The sequence below is a fragment of the Strongylocentrotus purpuratus genome, unplaced genomic scaffold (genome assembly GCF_000002235.5).
Source record: "Strongylocentrotus purpuratus isolate Spur 01 unplaced genomic scaffold, Spur_5.0 spur5_scaffold_10, whole genome shotgun sequence".
NCBI lineage: Eukaryota > Metazoa > Echinodermata > Echinoidea > Camarodonta > Strongylocentrotidae > Strongylocentrotus > Strongylocentrotus purpuratus.
Genome location: NW_022145595.1, coordinates 21,722,425 through 21,742,104, shown reverse-complemented (window position 1 = coordinate 21,742,104; position 19,680 = coordinate 21,722,425). Strand labels below are relative to the sequence as shown.

Here is a 19,680-nt window from a genome sequence, read left to right as displayed (position 1 = left end):
TTATGTGTTTGTTTTTATAATCGCCTGTACTATTTCTACATGTTTGGAGAAATTATTTAACCAGGTGATGGAATTTGTATTCCTTTTTAGCATAAGCAGGTGTCCATGTGGACTTTTTTCTCCACACACACACACACAAAAAGCTTGTTAAGTAAAGTTTTAAAATCTAAATTTCAATGAGCAAATTGTAATGCATGATAATGCTTGCTTTGGTATCACATATATTCAAATGATCATGATAATGATAATACGTTAGAATAAACTACAATATCTGTACATTTATAGTTTTAATGAATTATGTGGAGAAATATAATGTATTTGGTATCTTCCATCTCGGATATACGTATACCAGTGTGTGTACCATTGTAAGGTGATTACAGAATTAGTATTAAAATGCATTATAATCATGTCAAATTTGATCTAATTTAGTATAATTTTTGGTTTATTTTACAGAAAAGGGACTATTACCAAACTCACTTCAAAACTGATTTATATGCAGCAGTGATCGATGTACATTTTTTTTACCTTGTATATTTTTCTTTCTTTTTTAATGTGGAAAATAAAATAAATGAAATGAAATGAAATGGCCACATTCAAAATCTTTAAGTGTAGTGTGGATGAGCGCGGCCAGACCACCATGCATGATGCAGGCATGTATAGCGCATTATGCCAATATTTTAATGCTCAACCCGTTTCAACGCAGTTGGCCCTATATCATCCAAACTTAGATCAATCCTGAAAATCCATTGAAAAGTTAAATCTTTTTGTTTTTTAACGAGAATTTAACTCTCATCTCCTTGGCAATGTACACAAAATCGTTGTTCCTGTATGTCCCCCTTCTTTTTTGACAAAACATGGGGGCATTTGATATGAACCCCCCCCCCCCCCCCCCACCTAGGAAAAATCGTGGGGGACGTTTCCCACCTGTCCCCCCTAGATTGACGCCCATGTTATTGCATATTTAATATATAAGCCCGACCATCTGTCATCAAACCACAACCATCAACCATATCCATCCTGTGAACATCGACAACAAAAACAAAATATTCGACAGAAAGTTCTTGGGTTATGTCATTCAAGAGAAGTCGTCGTACAAACACACACTCATCGTCTTAACTTGTCATCTAAAGTCTGAAATAGCAAGATTAATCTATATTTGTTGAGATGATTCGTGCGTCATGTCTCCTGCTTCTAGTCCTAGTCTCGCTAGGTTTAGCCGACGAGCCTGAGGGCATGTTGGACGGGATGCCGTCTGGAGCACCAGATCGGGGTCGTCCCAAGTTAGATATATTTGCTCAGGGACTGACAGAGGACGAGAAAGCAGCAATGCTGGCCCTACACAACAAGGATCGTGGTGAGGTGTCTCCTTCGGCCTCCAACATGGGTGAACTCGTAAGTTTTTTTTCCCTTCGTAAGACTTGCAGTTTACTTGTTCACAGCCTCTTCTTTTTCTTGTTTCTTGTTTTTACTGATGACTTTTTTTTATTTGGTTCTGGCGAATCAAATTAGCAATAATTTCATGACTTTAAATCTCAAAGAAAACAATCATTATTATCGATAACTGTAAATTTAGGAGTACAATACAGGTACCTGCGGGAATCTAAACAGGGGAACATTTTAGGACCCTTACTGAAAATATTTCAGATGCCATAAAGTTCAGTACCATTTTAAAGAATGCTGACGATACCTGCATATGCTATATTTCAGATAACACAAATGATTTATTTTTAAGTCGTTATTTGCAGGTGGTTGACGTGAAGTGAAATGTTATTGAATCCTACAAAAAAAAGGGTTTGTTTATTTTAATCTAGTGCTCAGTGGTAGGATCACATTACGATTAGAAGTTGATAAATGCAAATATCGGATAATGATTTTCACTTCGTCACTTAGTTGGAATATCTAAATCAAATTCGACGAGACAAAAGAAAAGAAAACTTTGTAGGCTAACGTTTTTAAACTGTTGTAAATGTATATCACACTGAATACTCTCCCCCCCCCCCCCAGGGGGGGGGTACTCAAATATAAAGACAAACAGGGGTGAGCCGCTCTAATAGGTAACTTTTTACATGCAAAAATCCCTAAACACTATGGGTCCCACTTTTAACAAAAATACCTTCTCGCCTCTCATTATTGCCCTTTTTTCTTCTGATAACTGCCTCTTTTCTTGTTTGATAAGTGAGACCGCTTCCCTTTCTCATAAATGCCCCTTTTCACACGTCTGATAAATGCCTCTACTAAAATATCAAAGGGGTCCCTTTCCTTTTGACAGGTGCCCATTTTTAACTCGGGTGATTGCCCCTTTTCAGGTACAAGTAATGCCTTTACCACCTCCGATAAGTGCTTCTTCACCTGTTATGATTGCCTCTTTTAAAATCTGAGATGCATCCCTCTTATTTTGACAGTTTTTTATGTGCCTCTTTTCATCTCTGGTGAGTGCCCTTATCAAAATTTTAAGAGGTGCCCCCTTAAACTTTGGAATAAGTGCCCCTTTTCATCACTAATAAGTGCCCTTTTTTGACACGTTCCTCTATCCTTTTTAATACGTGCCGTTTTTCTTCTGATAATAACCCCTTTTAAGCTTTTATAATTTTTGGTCAGTGCCCCTTATCAGGTGCGAGTAGTGCCACATTTTCACCTCTGATAATTCCGATTTTTACTTTGTCACGTGCTCCTTTTTTTCTTCTAATTGTTGTCCTTTTAACTTTGGATATGTGCCCCCTTTTCCTTTCACCATAAAATGTGCTCCAAATATATAGGAACTACGAGCAACCTTTTCTTCAACTTACCAAAAGCTCGCTCGCTGCGCTTGCTGGCATTTTATGTTATTATGATTTTGTTACTTATCAAAGATCTTTATAGTCTTTCATGATTAATATTATTTTGTCCTCTTTATATAATGTATTTTTTTTAAATGCGAACCGCTCACAAATCTAAAAAGATTTAATCACAATGAATGGGTATAAGGACCTACCAATGCATAACAATTATATATTTTCGCTTTAAAGGTTTCCCTTGTAGGTGCCCCTTTTTTCTCCAGAAAGTGCCCCTTTTTGTTGGTGCCCCCCCCCCCCTACTTTTAAAGACACTACGCCGCCCCGGGATTTAAATGGAAATTTGATGACAGCATAACATGTTGATGTGACCTAAGCATCGCAAGATTTAATTCGATACAGTTTCAGTTATTTACCATTTTAAATCACAAGTACATACTAGGTAAAATAACAGCAATAAAATCAGAATATGAAATGGTAGGATATCATGAAAGGCGAAGTGCTTGTGGCCAGGGTCCCAATTGTTTTAACTCATAGCCTGCCATAAGGCTGCATGCACGCTATCGCTATGCTGCTTCGTACATGCGAGAGAGCTACCTATTGAGTGCCATGTGCGTGCAATGCAGCATTCGTAATAGCAGTTATCGTTCATGCTCATTGGACTGTGATGAAACCAATTCGGGTTTCGACCTGGACATTCTTGTGAAACGGCATTGTTATGCATGATCGATCATTGGGCCAGCAATGTAGATAAAGGAAATGTTAATGGTCTTGCTTTTATTGATTTTAGAAAAGCTTTCGAGACGGTAAATCACTCAATTCTGCTACATAAACTTACTCAATATGGTTGTTCTGAACAGAGCATACGTTGGTTCCACTCCTATTTAGTAAATCGAAAGCAATTTGTTACCATCCAAGATAAATCCTCGGTTGAGAGGGATGTTCGGTCAGGCGTGCCTCAAGGCTCGGTATTAGGGCCACTTCTATTTATTATTCTGATTAATGATCTACCCCAGTATCTAAGTTCATGTAGTGTGTATATGTATGCAGACGATGCAACACTGTCTGTAAGTGGAACATCTATCCAAGAGATTCAAAATAAACTGAATCACACAATGTGTAAACTCCATGAATGGACATTGATGAACAAAGTGATTTTAAACACAGACAAGACTAAAGTCATGTTGGTGGGTTCACACCAAAGGATTAGTACTTTTGATGATGCGACCTTAAAGGTAGATGTAAACGGTAAGCGACTGGAGTGTGTCTCAGCCTATAAATGTCTAGGTGTTACTATTGACGTAAATCTCACGTTTAGTAAACATGTTGAAAATATCTCCCTCTTAATCAAACAGAAACTGGGAATTGTACGCAGGCTCCGTGAATCTTTAACGCAATATCAACTAAAACAATTGTACTGGGGCTATGTATTACCGCATGCTCTTTATTGCTGCACTGTATGGTCTAGTCGATTTAAATACAATGTCGATATGCTAAATAAACTTCATAAAAGAGCAGCTTATATTATTTCTAGACAGTCTTGGCACATTCCGTCGCGACAGGTCTTGGATGGCCTAAAATGGCCGACTCTTAATGAATTGTTCGATAAGGCCACTTGTTGTCTGGTTTTTAAATGTATTAATAATTTAGCACCTCCAGCTATGTCGGATAAATTTGTATTATTAGATGATGTTATGCAACGCACAACTCGAAATAGTAATAAGAATCTGTTAAAACCTTTTAAGTGCAATACTGAATTTTATGCTAACACTTTCGTGAATTATGGCGTTAAAGTGTGGAACAAACTTACAGTAGAAGCCCGACTTTGTTTAACTCTCAATGTATTTAAACGGATGATATCAAAGAAGTAACATGTTTTTAAATTTTCTTAAACTCGTTTTAAATTTGTATCCACTAAATTGGATCTGGGAGAATTATAGGTTCTCTGTCATTTTTATCATAAATCCTGTATCTTGCTGAACATTGTAAAATCTGACCTTTCTTGCCTTTTTACAATATAATATGAGCGGTGTCTCACTTCCTGTTTTTTTTTTAATACAAAGGTCATTTTAACTTCTTATATTGTATCATTATTTACCTTTAATATGGTCTCACCTTTACTATATATATTTGTCGTCGTATTTGATTTTATACTCTATTTTTTCTCTCACTTTATTAAATATGTAAACATTTTGCATAGCTATTTGCATTTTTACAAAGCAAGGCAACATGAAAGATCAGGTTTTTGTTTTTTTATCGTAAATTATTTCATATTGTTAGTTTTACTTGTTTATCATTGTGCTTTGATTTCAATATGCTTTGTGTATTCAATTTGTTGTCTTTTTCTTCCTACTGTTATATGTATGATTTTGTTTTGATAATTTGTATAAATGTGTATTTTTATTGAGACAGGGCCTTATGGAAGACCAGTTTTTAATCTGAATGAGATACCCTGTATAAATATGTGAAATAAATAAATAATAAATAAATAAATGTATGTGTTTGCACTCGCCATTCATAGAACCATCGCGTTGATCAGATTATCTCCAAAAGAACCTGGCACGGGGGGATTTGGGGCTTGGCACAATGGGGATTAGCCCTGTGGCATGATAAGAGTTAAACAGAATCATAATGAAGAACATAACATAGATGATTATTATCTGTGTCAAGTCATTATGTATGGAAATTATTTCTTTAATTATTTGTATATGATGGAATTTGTTTTGAAAATAAAGAACCCTGTGGAAGGGGAAGAAAAACAAATAGTAATATAATATTCGTTTTCAATCCACCAGCAATGGAACGACGAATTAGCGAAGGATGCCCAGGACTGGGCCGACCAATGCATCTACAAGCACAACGGATATGGGGATCGCAGAACAAGCCAATGGCGTTGGGTTGGCCAGAATATTGCGGAAGGAACAATAGGATTCTTTTCTGTCCTCACTTTCGTAGATTGGTGGAACAGCGAAAAGGACCTCTACAATTATGCCGACCGCACATGTGAACCGGGCAAAGAGTGTGGCCATTATACACAGGTATGAAAAATGCAAATCTCTAATATTATTTTTAAAAGAGTGTCCTTAGATTTACATAATTTAGGGGCCGAACTAGGATTTCGCGTGGGGGGGGGGTGAAATGTGTTAAAATAATAATAACTACGAATCTAATAGATAGCCTTTTCTTATCAAGATAATGACTTGCAGTTTGACTTTTTCCTTTAACTCTGTCGTCGCATGTAGTGCACTGAAAAGATTTTGTAAATTCATGGGCGCCTCAACATGCATTAAAGAGTAATTTTTCTATATTATGATATACCGCATACCACGATTCTCTGATTGGTAAAAAACTGCTGGTATAAAATTCACTACTGACCGCTAGGCAGTGTAGCAAAAAATAATTGACTCGGCGTATTCCAACTAGCGATCAAAGGGGGTGTAGCATATGGCAAATACTTGTTAACGCCATCAACGACTTCTTGTGGACAGCTGCACGTAAACGAATGGACTTGATTAACGGTCAGCGCGCGCAAGCGTTCTCCCCACGCTTCAGCCTCGTTAATGTTGCGTTCGCGTCGTCCGTAGTCATACCCGATTGCCCCTAAGTCAGGCCACGGGAAATTTCACACCTGGTTCAGATAACCCGGGCTATCCTTAGCCCGGGCTAAGAACCGGGCTAAGGATAGCCCGGGCTAAGAAATTTGTTTTCACACCTGGTAAATTACCCCAGGGTTAACAGCTAGCAATTGGGGGGGGGGGTAAAGCGCCGCTAGCGCCGCAATTCCTGCGTTAACCATTCTCGGGAGCAGGGCCAGCTTAGCCCGGGAACTTGCGGAGCTAACTCACTTTCGAAAATCAGGTGTGAAAACCCCTCTTAGCCCCCCCCCCCCCCCCCCCCCCAAAAAAAAAAAAAAAAAAAAAATCAGGTGTGAAAACGGAATACTGTCTCAAATTCAATTTATAAAACGGTATACTGTCTCTACTCAATTTATCAAACAATACAAAATGTATCTGTAATAAATACACAGATTAGAAAGTGAAAAAGGGAGTTGCCAGCATGATATCATTGACGACGATTACATGTTTAGGTAAAACAATTACCTAACATCGTGTTCTGAGGTCATATTTATTGCGATTTTATAAACTTTTATTCACAAGCGTGTTGTTGAATTATTATTCGATTGATAAGGTATGTGTGGATCTGTGTAAGGTTAACTATTTTTTATATTTTTTTTAAGGGGTTGTTATTTGTTATTTGTTATTGTCATGTCTGTTCCGATTTAGGTTCTTTTTTTTTACGACTATATGTTTGTATGATCTATTTTTTCTCACAATAACAGACGTATGCTTTGTCTATACCAAAGGAAACATCTTAAAAAAATCATTGTGGAAGTAGGACTTCATGTGCATTTATAAAATTATCAAATTTAAGAGATTATTTGTATTTATTAGTATAATTGTATTAAGTGTTATCATTTTAATTTTACTCTATTTTGTATCTTAGTTGTCCAATTAATGTCTTCGATTTTCTTTGTTGAGAGAAAAAGAACAAAATAACATTCCAAATCAACAATAATATCAACAAAATCCTCCCCCCCCCTCCCCTAATAAAAAAACACCGTGACAGCCACTGAGGAATGGGCAACTCTCTTTGCAAGCACAGTGTGCGTTTATGTGTGTATGTGTATGTGTGTGAGTTTGTGTATGTGTAATATGGACAAAGGTGTGAATTGATACTTGATTTCTGATGTATTTCTCTATAGTTTGTATTTTTAGGTTTTCATTTCTTGATGAAGGATATAAATCAAATGTGCCACGCACTCTTTTCGAGGCACCTGTAAAGTGAGGGATCTTCGGTGACTGGTCCCTTGAAACTAGCGCTAAGCCGGTCACAGAGAATTTATAATTTCAACTGAAGCCTCTTATTGCATGGTATATTTTATTTTGTATGGACATATGGTCTATGATTGGAACGATGGATGCGGTTTCAAACAGCGTTTGTGTATTAAGTGGATTTACCATATTTAGATTCTGAATATTGACAGCGAATTGAATCATGTTGAAAAGGATGAAGGTCATGTTTTTACACGACAATAATTATTGTCAAGTAATTTATTCTCTCTCTCTCTCTTTCTTGCAAAATGAAAATATGAATATAACCTTGGGCTTTGATTACAACAAAATGAACATTTTATCAAATGTTCATTCGAGAAGGATACGAATGCAATTATGTTAAAATGTGACATGGTTTTTATAGAGCGATAATAAATCAATTCTTGGACATTGATTGATTCGTTCAATTTAACATGAGTGGTGGCTTGTCGGTTACAAACGGCAGGCTTCGATATCTACTTAATCTATCAAACAATTTAAAATCTAGCTGTAGTAAATACACAGAAAAGAAAATTAAAAAGGGAGATGTCAGAATGATATCGTTGACGATGATTACAATTTTGAATTTAAAACATGAACTAACCACGTGTTCTGATGTCATGTTAATGGTGATTTTATAAAGTTTTTTCCATCAGCGTGTTGCTGAACAATTTGTTCAATTTATAATGTGTGTGTTGATCTGTGTAAGGTATAATATTTGTTTTGATAATTTTTTTGAAGAGGGGGTGGATAAGGAGAGTTTGTGAGAAAAAGTTAGAAGGAGGGCAGGGGAACCATACATCTCTCGTCTAATTTTATTCCTCTTTAAAAATTGTCATTTCTGTTACGATTTAGGTTCTTTTCTTTTTTTAACGACTATATGTTTCTATGATCTAGTTTTTTTCAGAAGTAAGCTTTGTCTATACTCAAGGAAATGTAATAAGAATTCATTGTGAAAGAAGGACCTCCTGTGATTTCATAAAAGTATCAAATATAAGCTATTATTTTCATTTATTAGTATAATTGTATTAAGTCTTATCATTTCAATTTTACTCAATTTTGTATCTTTTATACTCAATTGTGCAATTAATGTATTCGAAATTATTTGTTGAGATAACAAAGGAAAATAAAATGAAAATCGAAATCATCAATAACATACCCCCCCCCCCCCCCCCCCCACTAAAAACACACAGTCGTTGACGAATGGGTGATTCTCTTTGCAAGCTGGCTGGAGTGATGGATGCGGTTGTTTTTTTGAAGTTGGATCTACCATATTTAGATTCTGAATATCGGCAGCGAATTGAATCGTATTGAAAAGGATGCAATTCATGGTTGTACACGAGAATGTTCAGTCAATATATTCTTGCATCAATAAAATATGAATACAAGCTCTGGCCTACTGAGACTACTATCACAGGGGGAGGAGAGAGAATCTCTCCCACTTTGCTTGCCAATCAGAGTTGTCACACATTCCCTCTCTTAGAACGAAGGTCTTGTTCACATTTATAAACCACTTGGTATACCGTGTTTAAACTTCGCTACAGTAAGTCCAAGCAAGTGACTACAGGCTTGTTCACACCCTAGTTGTGAAATGGTATCCACACACACGCACACACACACACACACACACGCATACACAGACACACACGCACTGCGATTTCATGAGACGTTCATTCATATCATAAACATAATCCTATTCTTCTACCGATTCTATACCTTCAAAAGTGTTTAGAAAATATTGAAGTAGTATACACACTTATGCACTTGCAAAACTAATCAATTCGTTATACTGTTGAATAACAATTTACCTGCGATATATGTATCTGAACACTAAAGACAAGTATATCAGCATTAACACACTCATACATATCCTTGGATGCACATTTAAATTCAACGCCTATGTACAATCTCATTAGGAGATTTGCTACACTACGCGGCCGATGATCTAATAACACATAGTCAATGAAATATTTGGACATTGAAAAAAATCCAACCCTCCTTTTACATAACACGTACAAGTAGAAACCATAATGGCAGGTTTTTCAGTCTTCACCTAAAATCGAAATTTTGACCACGATCCCGTCTTCTGATCAAACATGTTATCGTAGTACATTCGTAGGGTAAGTTCTAAGCTACAAAATAATTAAATGTGGGAGACATCAGATTAGGGATGGACGAGATAAATTTAAAACAACAACGGCACATATTACCTAATCAAAACAAAATCATTAATTTTCATTTAAATGGCACTATGTTGACATCAGAGCATTCTGAAAGCAAACTTGATACATGAAATAGAACCTTCGATTCATACCCTATCAGGACATGAACGAAAAATTGGGGGCCACTAGCCCTTCAGAAGGGTTATACGGATTCAAAATATGTACTTTTTGACCACTTTTGGGGTTTTTTTTTTTTGCATTTGCACGCGATCACCAATTTTGAGGGTTAACTAACGTTTTTTAGATAAATGTAGGTCAATAATGGCTAAAAAAGTGATTTCATATTGTTAAGAATAGTATCAGCAACACAAAACAAGTGACGGCAGACGCGAAAACACACGCGGATGCGTCCGCGCGCGCAAAATTGTGAAATGTTCAAAAAGGTCAGAAACACTGAAACGTGGTCCACTAAGCAATTTGACCAATTTGTTTATTATTGACTTACGCGTACGCCATGACGTGCGCACGGACATGGGTGTTACCAAAACTTCACCCATGATATCAAGTTCATGCATATCAATAAGAAATATCAATGTATGACTGACGGAAATATGGTCAATATTAGAAATTAACAAAATGGCGGCAAGGTGGCAGAAATCAAAATCGCTACAGATCACCTTTAACAAGTTTTTAACACAACTTAAATGAACCGTCGCGGTTTTCCTCGGTATGTGTGAACAATTTTGGTAAATTTCCCAACAATAATTAATACTTTTTTTACGGAATATTTTTATATAATGTTCCTTTTGAAAATATATGCGCGGAATGTGGTCTATATAACAAATAGTGACTTTCGTGCCCCAGGACACAGACTAGTTCGCGATCACATCGGGCAATAATTTCAATCGTGCCCCTCAAAGCAGTTAATATAAAATCATGCGAAAGGAAGTATTATGGATCATTTGACAGTAACAGCAGAAAGTTCATTTTAATATTTGTTGTTGTCTCTTCTGTTCTTTCCATTGTCTTTTATGCTCTTTATGTACCTGCTTCTTTATAATTATGTTACTGTGTATTATTCTATTCATCTGTATTTCTTTTTCTCTCCCTCTGTCTCTCTCTCTCTCTCTCTCTATTTCTCTCTTCCTCTCTTCTCTCTTCTTATATTCTTCTCTCCCTCTCTCTCTCTCTCTCTCTCTCTTGCTGTCTCTCTCTCTCTCTCTCTCTCTATTTCTATTTTCCTCTCTTCTCTCTTCTTATATTCTTTTCTCTCTCTGTCTTTCTCCTCTGTCTGTCTGTCTGTCTCTCTCTCTCTCTCCCTCTCTATTTCTCTCTTCATCTCTTCTCTCTTCTTATATTCTTATCTCTCTCTCTCTCTCGCTGTCTCTCTCTCTCTATTTCTCTCTTTCTCTCTTCTTATGTTCTTTTCTCTCTTCCTCTCTTCTCTCTTCCTATATTCTTCTCTCTCTCTCTCTCTCTATTTCTCTATTTCTCTCTTTCTCTATTCTCTCTTCTTATGTTCTTTTCTCTCTCTCTCTCTCTCTCTCTCTCTCTCGCTGTCTCTCTCTCTTTCTCTATTTCTCTATTCCTCTCTTCGATTTTCTCCCCCCCCCCCCCCCCACCTCTCTAATCCATATATTTAGATCGTGTGGGCTCATACTCGGTACGTCGGATGCGCTCTGAAGAGATGTGATTGGCAACGATTTGATTATTTTGTCTGCAACTATGGCCCCACGTAAGATATAGTTGTTGCCATTACACATTATATACATGTAATACAATTATAATTTAATTATTTATTTTCATCCTATTAACTCCTTTGAACTGTTGCTCGGTGCAACGCACACAGTTTCAAGTTCACCTCGGGCAATAGTATACAGATATACACTGAGTTAAATGCTCGGTGTAGAAATGTCAGAGGTAAAACTGTCAGAGGTAAAAGATATGAAAATAAAAGCATGCTACAGGTTGAATAATAGGCTTATAGGAAAAGAATAACGAAGGATTTTCTGCAGTCGTTATTTCAGTGCTGCTTACTTCTTTCTTTAACTTGTATGTACCTTTCGGCCCAAAAGTGTGACTTTTTGCCCAATTATTGTCGAGGGGAGGCGGGGGGGGGGGGGCTCCTCCCTCCCCCGGCTTGTTCATCAAAGCAATGCATTACAGACTACATCTTTCAAGCCTCAAAAACAAATAAAATTTTCACTTCTGTTGCTCCTTCCTACTCTATTTTGGACCCAAACACTATCATAATCATTATTTTGATTAGCTCAAGGTGAGCTATCGCCGCCCGTCTCCGCCCCGTCGTCCGTAAACCTTTTACAATTCCATCTTCTTTTTGAAAACGCATGGTCATATTTTAACCAAACTTGGCAGGAATCGTCCTTAGGGGGTAAGGGATCCAAAGTTATTATAATGGTAAACATGGCCCCCATGGGAATCCAAGGGGAGGGCCCGAAAGGGCCCAAACTATGTATGTTTCAAACAACTTCTCCAGATCCAAAAATGGAACAGTCAAGTTATATTGCTAGTAGATACCTTCTGAAAGGTACTATTTCCCATTTGCAAGCCCCGAAAATAAAAAGGTTAAATTACAACTGCATTTGAAATATAATACTACACTGTCGCTCATATAGTTGGAATATTTTTTTTTTACCCCAATTTATGGAATTGTTTGACAATGATTTATTCCTAATAGATCTAGATAATAGTATACATTCTCAGATTTTAATGAATAATAATTTGCCAGTGGTTAATTTGCGTGACTGCTAATGCATATGTATGCTACTATGCTTATCAACTAGGGGACCTACGCCCGTAAGTCATAAATGACAGTAATGAGGATTAATGCCCCAGAAAAGGGCACAAATATAGCACATCGACACGGTTTTGATCCTGGGGCCTCACAGTTACGAGGCCATTGCATTGTCACTGAACCATGACTGTACGCAGCGGGGGCTAGAGTAGGGGGCAGTTCCCACAAATAAAAAATAAAAAATAAAATGCAATAATTATCAATAATTCATTGAATTTCCCCCGGTCCCCAACAGAAAAAAAAATCTTCTGCGTGCCCATGCCTTGAGCCATAATGCATGGCCGTACAGAGGATTTAGTTTATGTTGGGGACCGGGGTTAAATGCAATGAATTATTGATAATTTATTGCATTTGCTTTGGGTTTTTTTATAGTCTAGAAGGTAAACGGGTTTCCTTGCATAATTTGAATACTAGGACACTGCTTAATTAAGTTTAAATGTCACAGATAGGACATACGTGATATATTCATAATTCCTGCAAAGTTCTACAGAATTTGATGTTGGCTGCAAAAGGGACATAGTATCTTTAAGATGATTCAAGAGCTACCATGCATAGATGCAATTAGATAACAGCGCAAAATAATCAAATTAAAAAATAACGGATTTTCTTTAAAAAGTAAATATCCATATCTCTGCTTCTTCTACAAAATTATATTTTAGAGGTAATTACCCAAAGATGTGGCCATACAAAAAAGGGACACCATGTAGCAGATGCCCAAGCGGCTTCCACGGTGGATGTTCTGAGAACTTGTGCAAAAGTAAGTTGTACATTTAAATATTATTCTGATTTTTTGCGTTAATTGAAGATTTTCTGATGTTATTTCTTCTTTTAGTTAATATAGACTTTCCATTCGTACCCAGTATAAACCTAGCCCCCCCCCCCACACACACACACACACACACATACACATTAATTTGCAAATTGATTTGGAAGGACGTTAACTAATCAGAAATTTAAGGGGTTTTTTCAAACAAATTTTCGAAAGGTCGAGGGTCCCCCAATGCGTTTATGATCATGTCATACGCTTACTTTTTATCAAGACGTTGATGGTCCCATTTTCAACCAAGACATGAATCTACATTTGCCATTCTCTACCTAGGCGTTACTATCGGGTATCTGACATAGTTTAGCCGCTGGGCTATGACTGGGTTATTATCAGTGGCGGATCAAGGGAGGTTTCGGCGGTTTAAACCCCCCCCCCCCCCCCCCTTTGGCGGCCAAGTGGGAAAAAAGAAAAAAAGGGGGGAAGAAAAAAAATAAAAGGGGGAGAAGAAAAAAGTAACACACTAAAACGGCGCGATTTTTGGAAAATCCTGGATCCGCCACTGGGTCAACCCCCCCCCCCCCCTTGGCAAAAAGCTAGATCCGCCCCTGATCATTATATATAATATAGAAGCGCCGGGGGGGGTAATGAATATAAGTGCGATACAAGTGCATGTATCCGCCTACTATTTGTTCGTGTTTCAAACGTTTTCGTTGATTTTTTTTGTTCTTCATTTATTTGAATATACCGTTTATTTTTCCAGGGGGTTAAGCTGATGGAAGAAGAAAAGGTTTGCCGCTCTCTCTCTCTCTCTCTCTCTCTCTCACACACGATCATCCAAAGCATCAATACTGGGGAAAGATCACAACGAATGAACACTGATAAAAGATTATAATATTATAGTATCAAGCTATAGTTGGAATGGATGAATTATAAATGTGTTTTTTTTTCTTTCTTTCGTTTAAGATTTTTTCGGTTAAGTTCGAACTAATTCAATATATATATTTTGTTTTTTATCGTCCTTCTTTTAAGTCCGTAACAATATATCAGCATGAAAAAAATATTTCAAAATTTGCAAGGCATCATAATTATTATGGAAGATAAACTGCTTCAGTTATATTTACACTCTCAGTTTTACTCATTAAAGCGGAGGAAGGGAGTACCATGCTTAAAAATCACAAGTTATTGCAAAACACCTTAAATAATGATTTAATAAAGGCGTGCGCTTTGAAGTCAAAACATGAGTCATTCATGACAGATATGAGGAAAAAAACATCATTCGTTAGATACATGAAATTTCATTTGGTTAAAAAACAGTAAGGAAGGATGCTCTTGTTCAAAACAAAACTCACCTTATTTCTGTTGATGAAATGATATTGCATTGTTGACAATAAATTCGAGCAGTCATGATCAGAAACACGTGCTTTATTTAGTTTTATTTGTGTAATTTACGATATGACTTTCTTCCTGCTTGTCCGTTGCGGGCAGTTGCCACGTAAAAAGGACTGCAACAAAAGAAAGAGAGTTGGCGGTGGTTGTAGTGGAGGTGGTGGTGGTTTTGTTGAAGGTGATGGTGATAGTGATGATCGAGGTGATGGTGACGGTCACAGTGGTGGTGGTGGTGGTTGTGTGAATAGTAGTTGTTATATATTATGTCGTACATAAGAACTGATGTGTACTGTGGGGGTACTGTGCAGTTTGGAAAGGATCAAAATAAACAGAAATTGACTCAATCATGCTGAAGATTTGTCTGCACACAAAAATGGGTATATGGACTACATACAAATGTTTGGTCTAAAGTTTTCAGCAATTTCTTGTTTAAATTTCGAATAATATGGCATATTAGATTTAGAAGCAATCCCTTTCAGGTGACGTTCTTCCGAACTGACATAAGAAACTGAGAAATCTCACAAATTCATTTCTATTCAAACTAGCGGGGAATAAACATGGTGTTGGAATACTTTCTTTTATTGGATATGGTTTACATTTAAAACTTATCGTTGCTAGAATTTGATAATGTCTACGTATAAATATTTAAATGAAAACTATAGTTTAAGCTGTTTAAAGAATACTGAATAAACGAATAAATAAATGAATGAAACAAGAAATCAATCAATATACATATAAATAAGGAAAGAAGGAAAGAAATAAAGCAAGAGAAAAGGAAATGGATAAATAAATTAATAAAACGCACAAGTGTAAATGTGAACAATGGCCATAGCCTTCGGAGCGTCTTCCAAAGTGAGGGGGGCACCAACAAAAAAGGACACTTTCTGAGAAAGAGGAGGCACCTAAAGGGACACCTCAAAGAGAACATTCACAATATGTTGACATATTGGACAGTATATACTACCATTACAAGGATGACATCAATATTTGTTTTCTCTTTTAAAACGTGGTACAAGATACTGTTTAAGCAACATACTGTTCAGTTTGGTTTGATGAACTGCATATATTAATTTTTGTGCGAGCGAAGCAAGTGAGCAAAAGTTGTAAGATTTGTGAGGTCGTTGTGTGAAAAATTACATCTTATAAAGAGGGCAAAAAAAACATGATGAGTTTTAAGACAATCTAATGAAGAAAGACTGGAAGGTACTTTTACAAGCAACATGGTTATAACAACTATTAATGCAAGCGACCGTAGCGAGCGAGCTCTAGGAAAATCAATGAAAAGGGGGCTCTAAGTCGCTTTGATATAGGAGTGCATGTAATGTGGAAAAGAAAAGTAGGCATTTATCATAAGGGAAAAGGACAGTTATTAACAAAAGAAAGGGTGTACGTGTAAAAGTAAAAAGGGCAATTACCAGAGGTGAAAATTGGACACTTGTTGCACCTGAAAAGGGACACCCAACAGGGTGGGGTGAAAAATTGTGAGAATGTGGCATCTGTTGGTGAAAAAAGGGCATCTATAAGATTTTAATATGGGCATTTATCAGATGTAAAAGGGGTTATTTGAAAAGGGGAAGGGGCAATAGGGGCTCATATAAAAAAAATTAAAAAAAGGTAAAGGGGCGCTTATCCAAAGGAAAGATTGTACTTACTAGAAAGGAAAAGGGGCACGTGTCAAAATAAAAGGAGTACTTATCAGAGTTGAAAAGTTGCATTTAAGAGATAGTGAAGAGGTTTTTATTTCAAAGGGAAAGGGGGCTTATCAATAGGAAAGGTGCTCTTATCAACAAGGAAAAGGGTGCGAATCGGAGTCAAAGTAAAAATGGGAAAAAATAAAAGGGAAGTTTCACGCACCTGAAAAGAGGCACTTACCAGAGATAAAAAAAAGGACATTCATGAGAATGGAAAAGGGGCATTTATTATAAAGGAAAAGGGGCACCTGTCAGATTTTGATAATGGCAATTATTGGGGTGAAAAGGGAGCATTTATGTGCAGGAAAATAGACACTTATCAAAAGTAAAGTGACATTTTTTAGAAAGGTAAAGGGATCAAAATAAAGGGGCACTTATCAGAGGTGAACAGGCCGGGCACTCATCAAAAAAGAAAAAGAGCACTTATCAGAAGGGGAAGGGGGCAATTATTACAAAGGAAAAGAGGCACTTGTCAAAGTAAACTACGTACCTGTCAGATTTGAAAAGGGGCAATTATCAGAGGTGAAGGGGGCACTTCTCATAGGTGGTAAGGGGTACTGAAAAGGGGCACTTACCAGAGATGAAAAAGTGTCCTTATGAGAATGGAAAAGGGACACTCACTGCAAAGGAAAAGGGGCACTTATCATATTCTGATAGGGGCATTTATCGGGTGTGAAAAGGGACATTTATGAGAAAGTGTAGGGGATCTTTTAAAAAATGAGGGGTGCACTTATCAAAAGAAAAAGGGGCACTTATAATAAGGGAAAGGGGCAGTTCTTACAAATGAAAGGGGGCACTTGTCCTATGTAAAAGGATCACTTTGGGGGCACATGAATATTGGCCCCTGCCCACCCCCCCCCCCCCCCCCCCCCCCCCCCCACCCTGGAGCGCCGTCCATGACAATGGCTATCCACCTCGACTGTATAAACATGCACTTAGAAGAACTAAGTTTTATAAACTAACTGATACAATTGGATACACATAACATTTGGCTGCCAATAGACGGGCGTCGGAATATAGACAATAGGGACTTTTAGATTTGCGTGGACTGATACTGTGACGTCCATTCAAGGCAGTGCATTACAAGGACGTCGATCGTGGCAATCCCCATTGTCTTCGTGCGAATCTAAAAGTCCCTAATGATAGGGATGAAACCTATTATCATATTGTGGCGTAACCGTGCTCTGCCGGGGTAGCGTTCTGCCTTGCAGTCTCTCAAAACCCGGTCCACGCTCTCGACAATCATTCAACTCTCAGTGGGCTCTCACAAAAGTATATCGTGTAAGAAATAACGTGGACTAGCTCTCCTTTTACTCACTCCCGCAATCACTGAATGTCTGACAGGACTAAAGAAACAACACTGGCACAGTATATCTGCAGTTCAAGTAACTTTACTCGTTCCTGGTAACGGATCAACCTGTCGCAACGACAGGTCAACACCAAACTTACTGACATCTCACGATGTCCACATATATATTTCACAATTAACTAAAACGCCCTCTACGTCTCACTAAATTACTGGACTAGTTATGCTACAATATCATCAATCAAATCACATAGAACTTTCCGAATTGCGCTTTTCAAGCCTGACTCCTAAAATCATTATTTATCCAGGCTCTTCTGCTCCCGAGGTGAGGCAATATTTTATTATGATAATAATATTAACCGCCCCACTCTTGATGTTGTTAATTTGTTGGGAACAAAAAGTTCGACAATTCAAATCATTGTCTCATCAGTTACGGAACTGCCATTACAAAATATATTAATCTTCCTTTAATGTTTCAGATTAAAGGTAAAGACCAGTATTGGCAACGCCCCAATTTCAAAAAATGAAATGGAAGCTCTCATTACCAATCATGTGAAAGAATATGTTTTGACTAATACATGATGATAAAAAATTTGCCGGGAAACCGCCTACTAATTCATATATTTGGTAAATTTATTTCTCTCATGGTCTGGTGAGAGAGATAGGGTAGTCCCATATACATCTTTCTGTGTATAGTGCTTGTAACTTTACGAAGAATGGGCCAAATTTCTTATCATTTTGATGATTCCAGAACCTTGCAGATGCTAGATGCTAGATGATCAACCTTTTCTGATCGATTCCACAACGTTTCTTTCACAATGCAATCGCATGACCATTACTGGTCTTTACCTTTAAATTTGTGAAGAAGTCGAATGAGTACGATAGCTTTCAGGCGCGGATCTACGGGGGGGGGGTTTAGGGGGGTTGGGTGGCACCCCAAAAACAAAAAACAAAAAAAAGAAAGAAAAAAGAAAGAAAAAAGAACGCACGCTGGAGAGAAACCCTTTCAAGTGCAAATATTGTGAGAAGATATTCAACTCATCTGGTAACTTAACCAAACACATGATAACTCTGGATATAACTGTGTATTAAATTGTTACTTGATTTAAAAAGACGTTATCATGCACTGCTTTTTATGGTCTCCATTGTGTTAATATATAGATGCCAGGAAAACATCATTTACGGGGTTCAAATAAACACCCCAAAAAAAATCGGCTCGCCGCTTCGCGGCTCGTGGACGATGCTCCGCATCGTCATTATTTTGGTCAAACCCCCCCCCCCTTAGCAAAAAGCTGAAACATCAATTGAAGTTTTACTTTCGATCTGTAGCCGTGCACCATTTCCCCCTCAATAAAAAATCTCCTATACACACGCACGCAAACGCACGCATGCGTCGACCACAATAAAGCTAATAATACTAGAAATTATTTATAACATTGCACATGCTATTTCCAATTCCACAACGCTTTATCGAGGGAACATCATATTAAATGAAGTCACAAGACTGGCTTGTTTTGCTTTGTATCTGTATGTTCTTGGCTAATTGGGGGTAAAGTTAGGCTTTTCAGCTTTTAGATAAAGGGGATAGAATTTAAAATTACAAAGTTAATTTGACAAGGAATGACCCAATATCCTGTAATAGATTACAACCTTCAATTTCTAATTTCGCCCTTTCATTTTTCACAATTGTTGTTTCTTTTTTTCTCATTCCATTCGGACGTAAATAAGTGTTATAATTTCTAGAGCTGTTATCTGAACACAACGATTCAATTGAGATATAAGGAACTAGTTTACTCACTGACGCATTGTAGTAACCTTCAAAGAGGTCTTAAATGGTTTATGCGGTTGATTTAGGCTGTTATGCTTTGTGAAAGTCCACATTTTTTTATATTTTTCTCAGCAGTTTTCATAA

General features: G+C 37.3%; 1 protein-coding gene across 1 annotated transcript; it reads left to right on the top strand.

The window, feature by feature from the left end:
- The first annotated feature begins 1,164 nt into the window (after positions 1–1,164).
- On the top strand, positions 1,165–5,815 carry LOC115921581 (peptidase inhibitor 16-like). The gene is made up of 2 exons (XM_030979165.1): positions 1,165–1,392; positions 5,567–5,815. The coding sequence occupies exons 1-2, from the start codon at positions 1,165–1,167 to the stop codon at positions 5,813–5,815; spliced, it is 477 nt and encodes a 158-aa protein (XP_030835025.1).
- Positions 5,816–19,680: the final 13,865 nt, after the last annotated feature.

Excerpts from the sequence above, each read along its gene's own strand:
- LOC115921581 (XM_030979165.1), top strand. The coding sequence starts at position 1,165 with ATGATTCGTGCGTCATGTCTCCTGCTTCTAGTCCTAGTCTCGCTAGGT. Across the intron at positions 1,393-5,566 it reads CCTCCAACATGGGTGAACTC|CAATGGAACGACGAATTAGC; the intron begins GTAAGTTTTTTT and ends TCAATCCACCAG.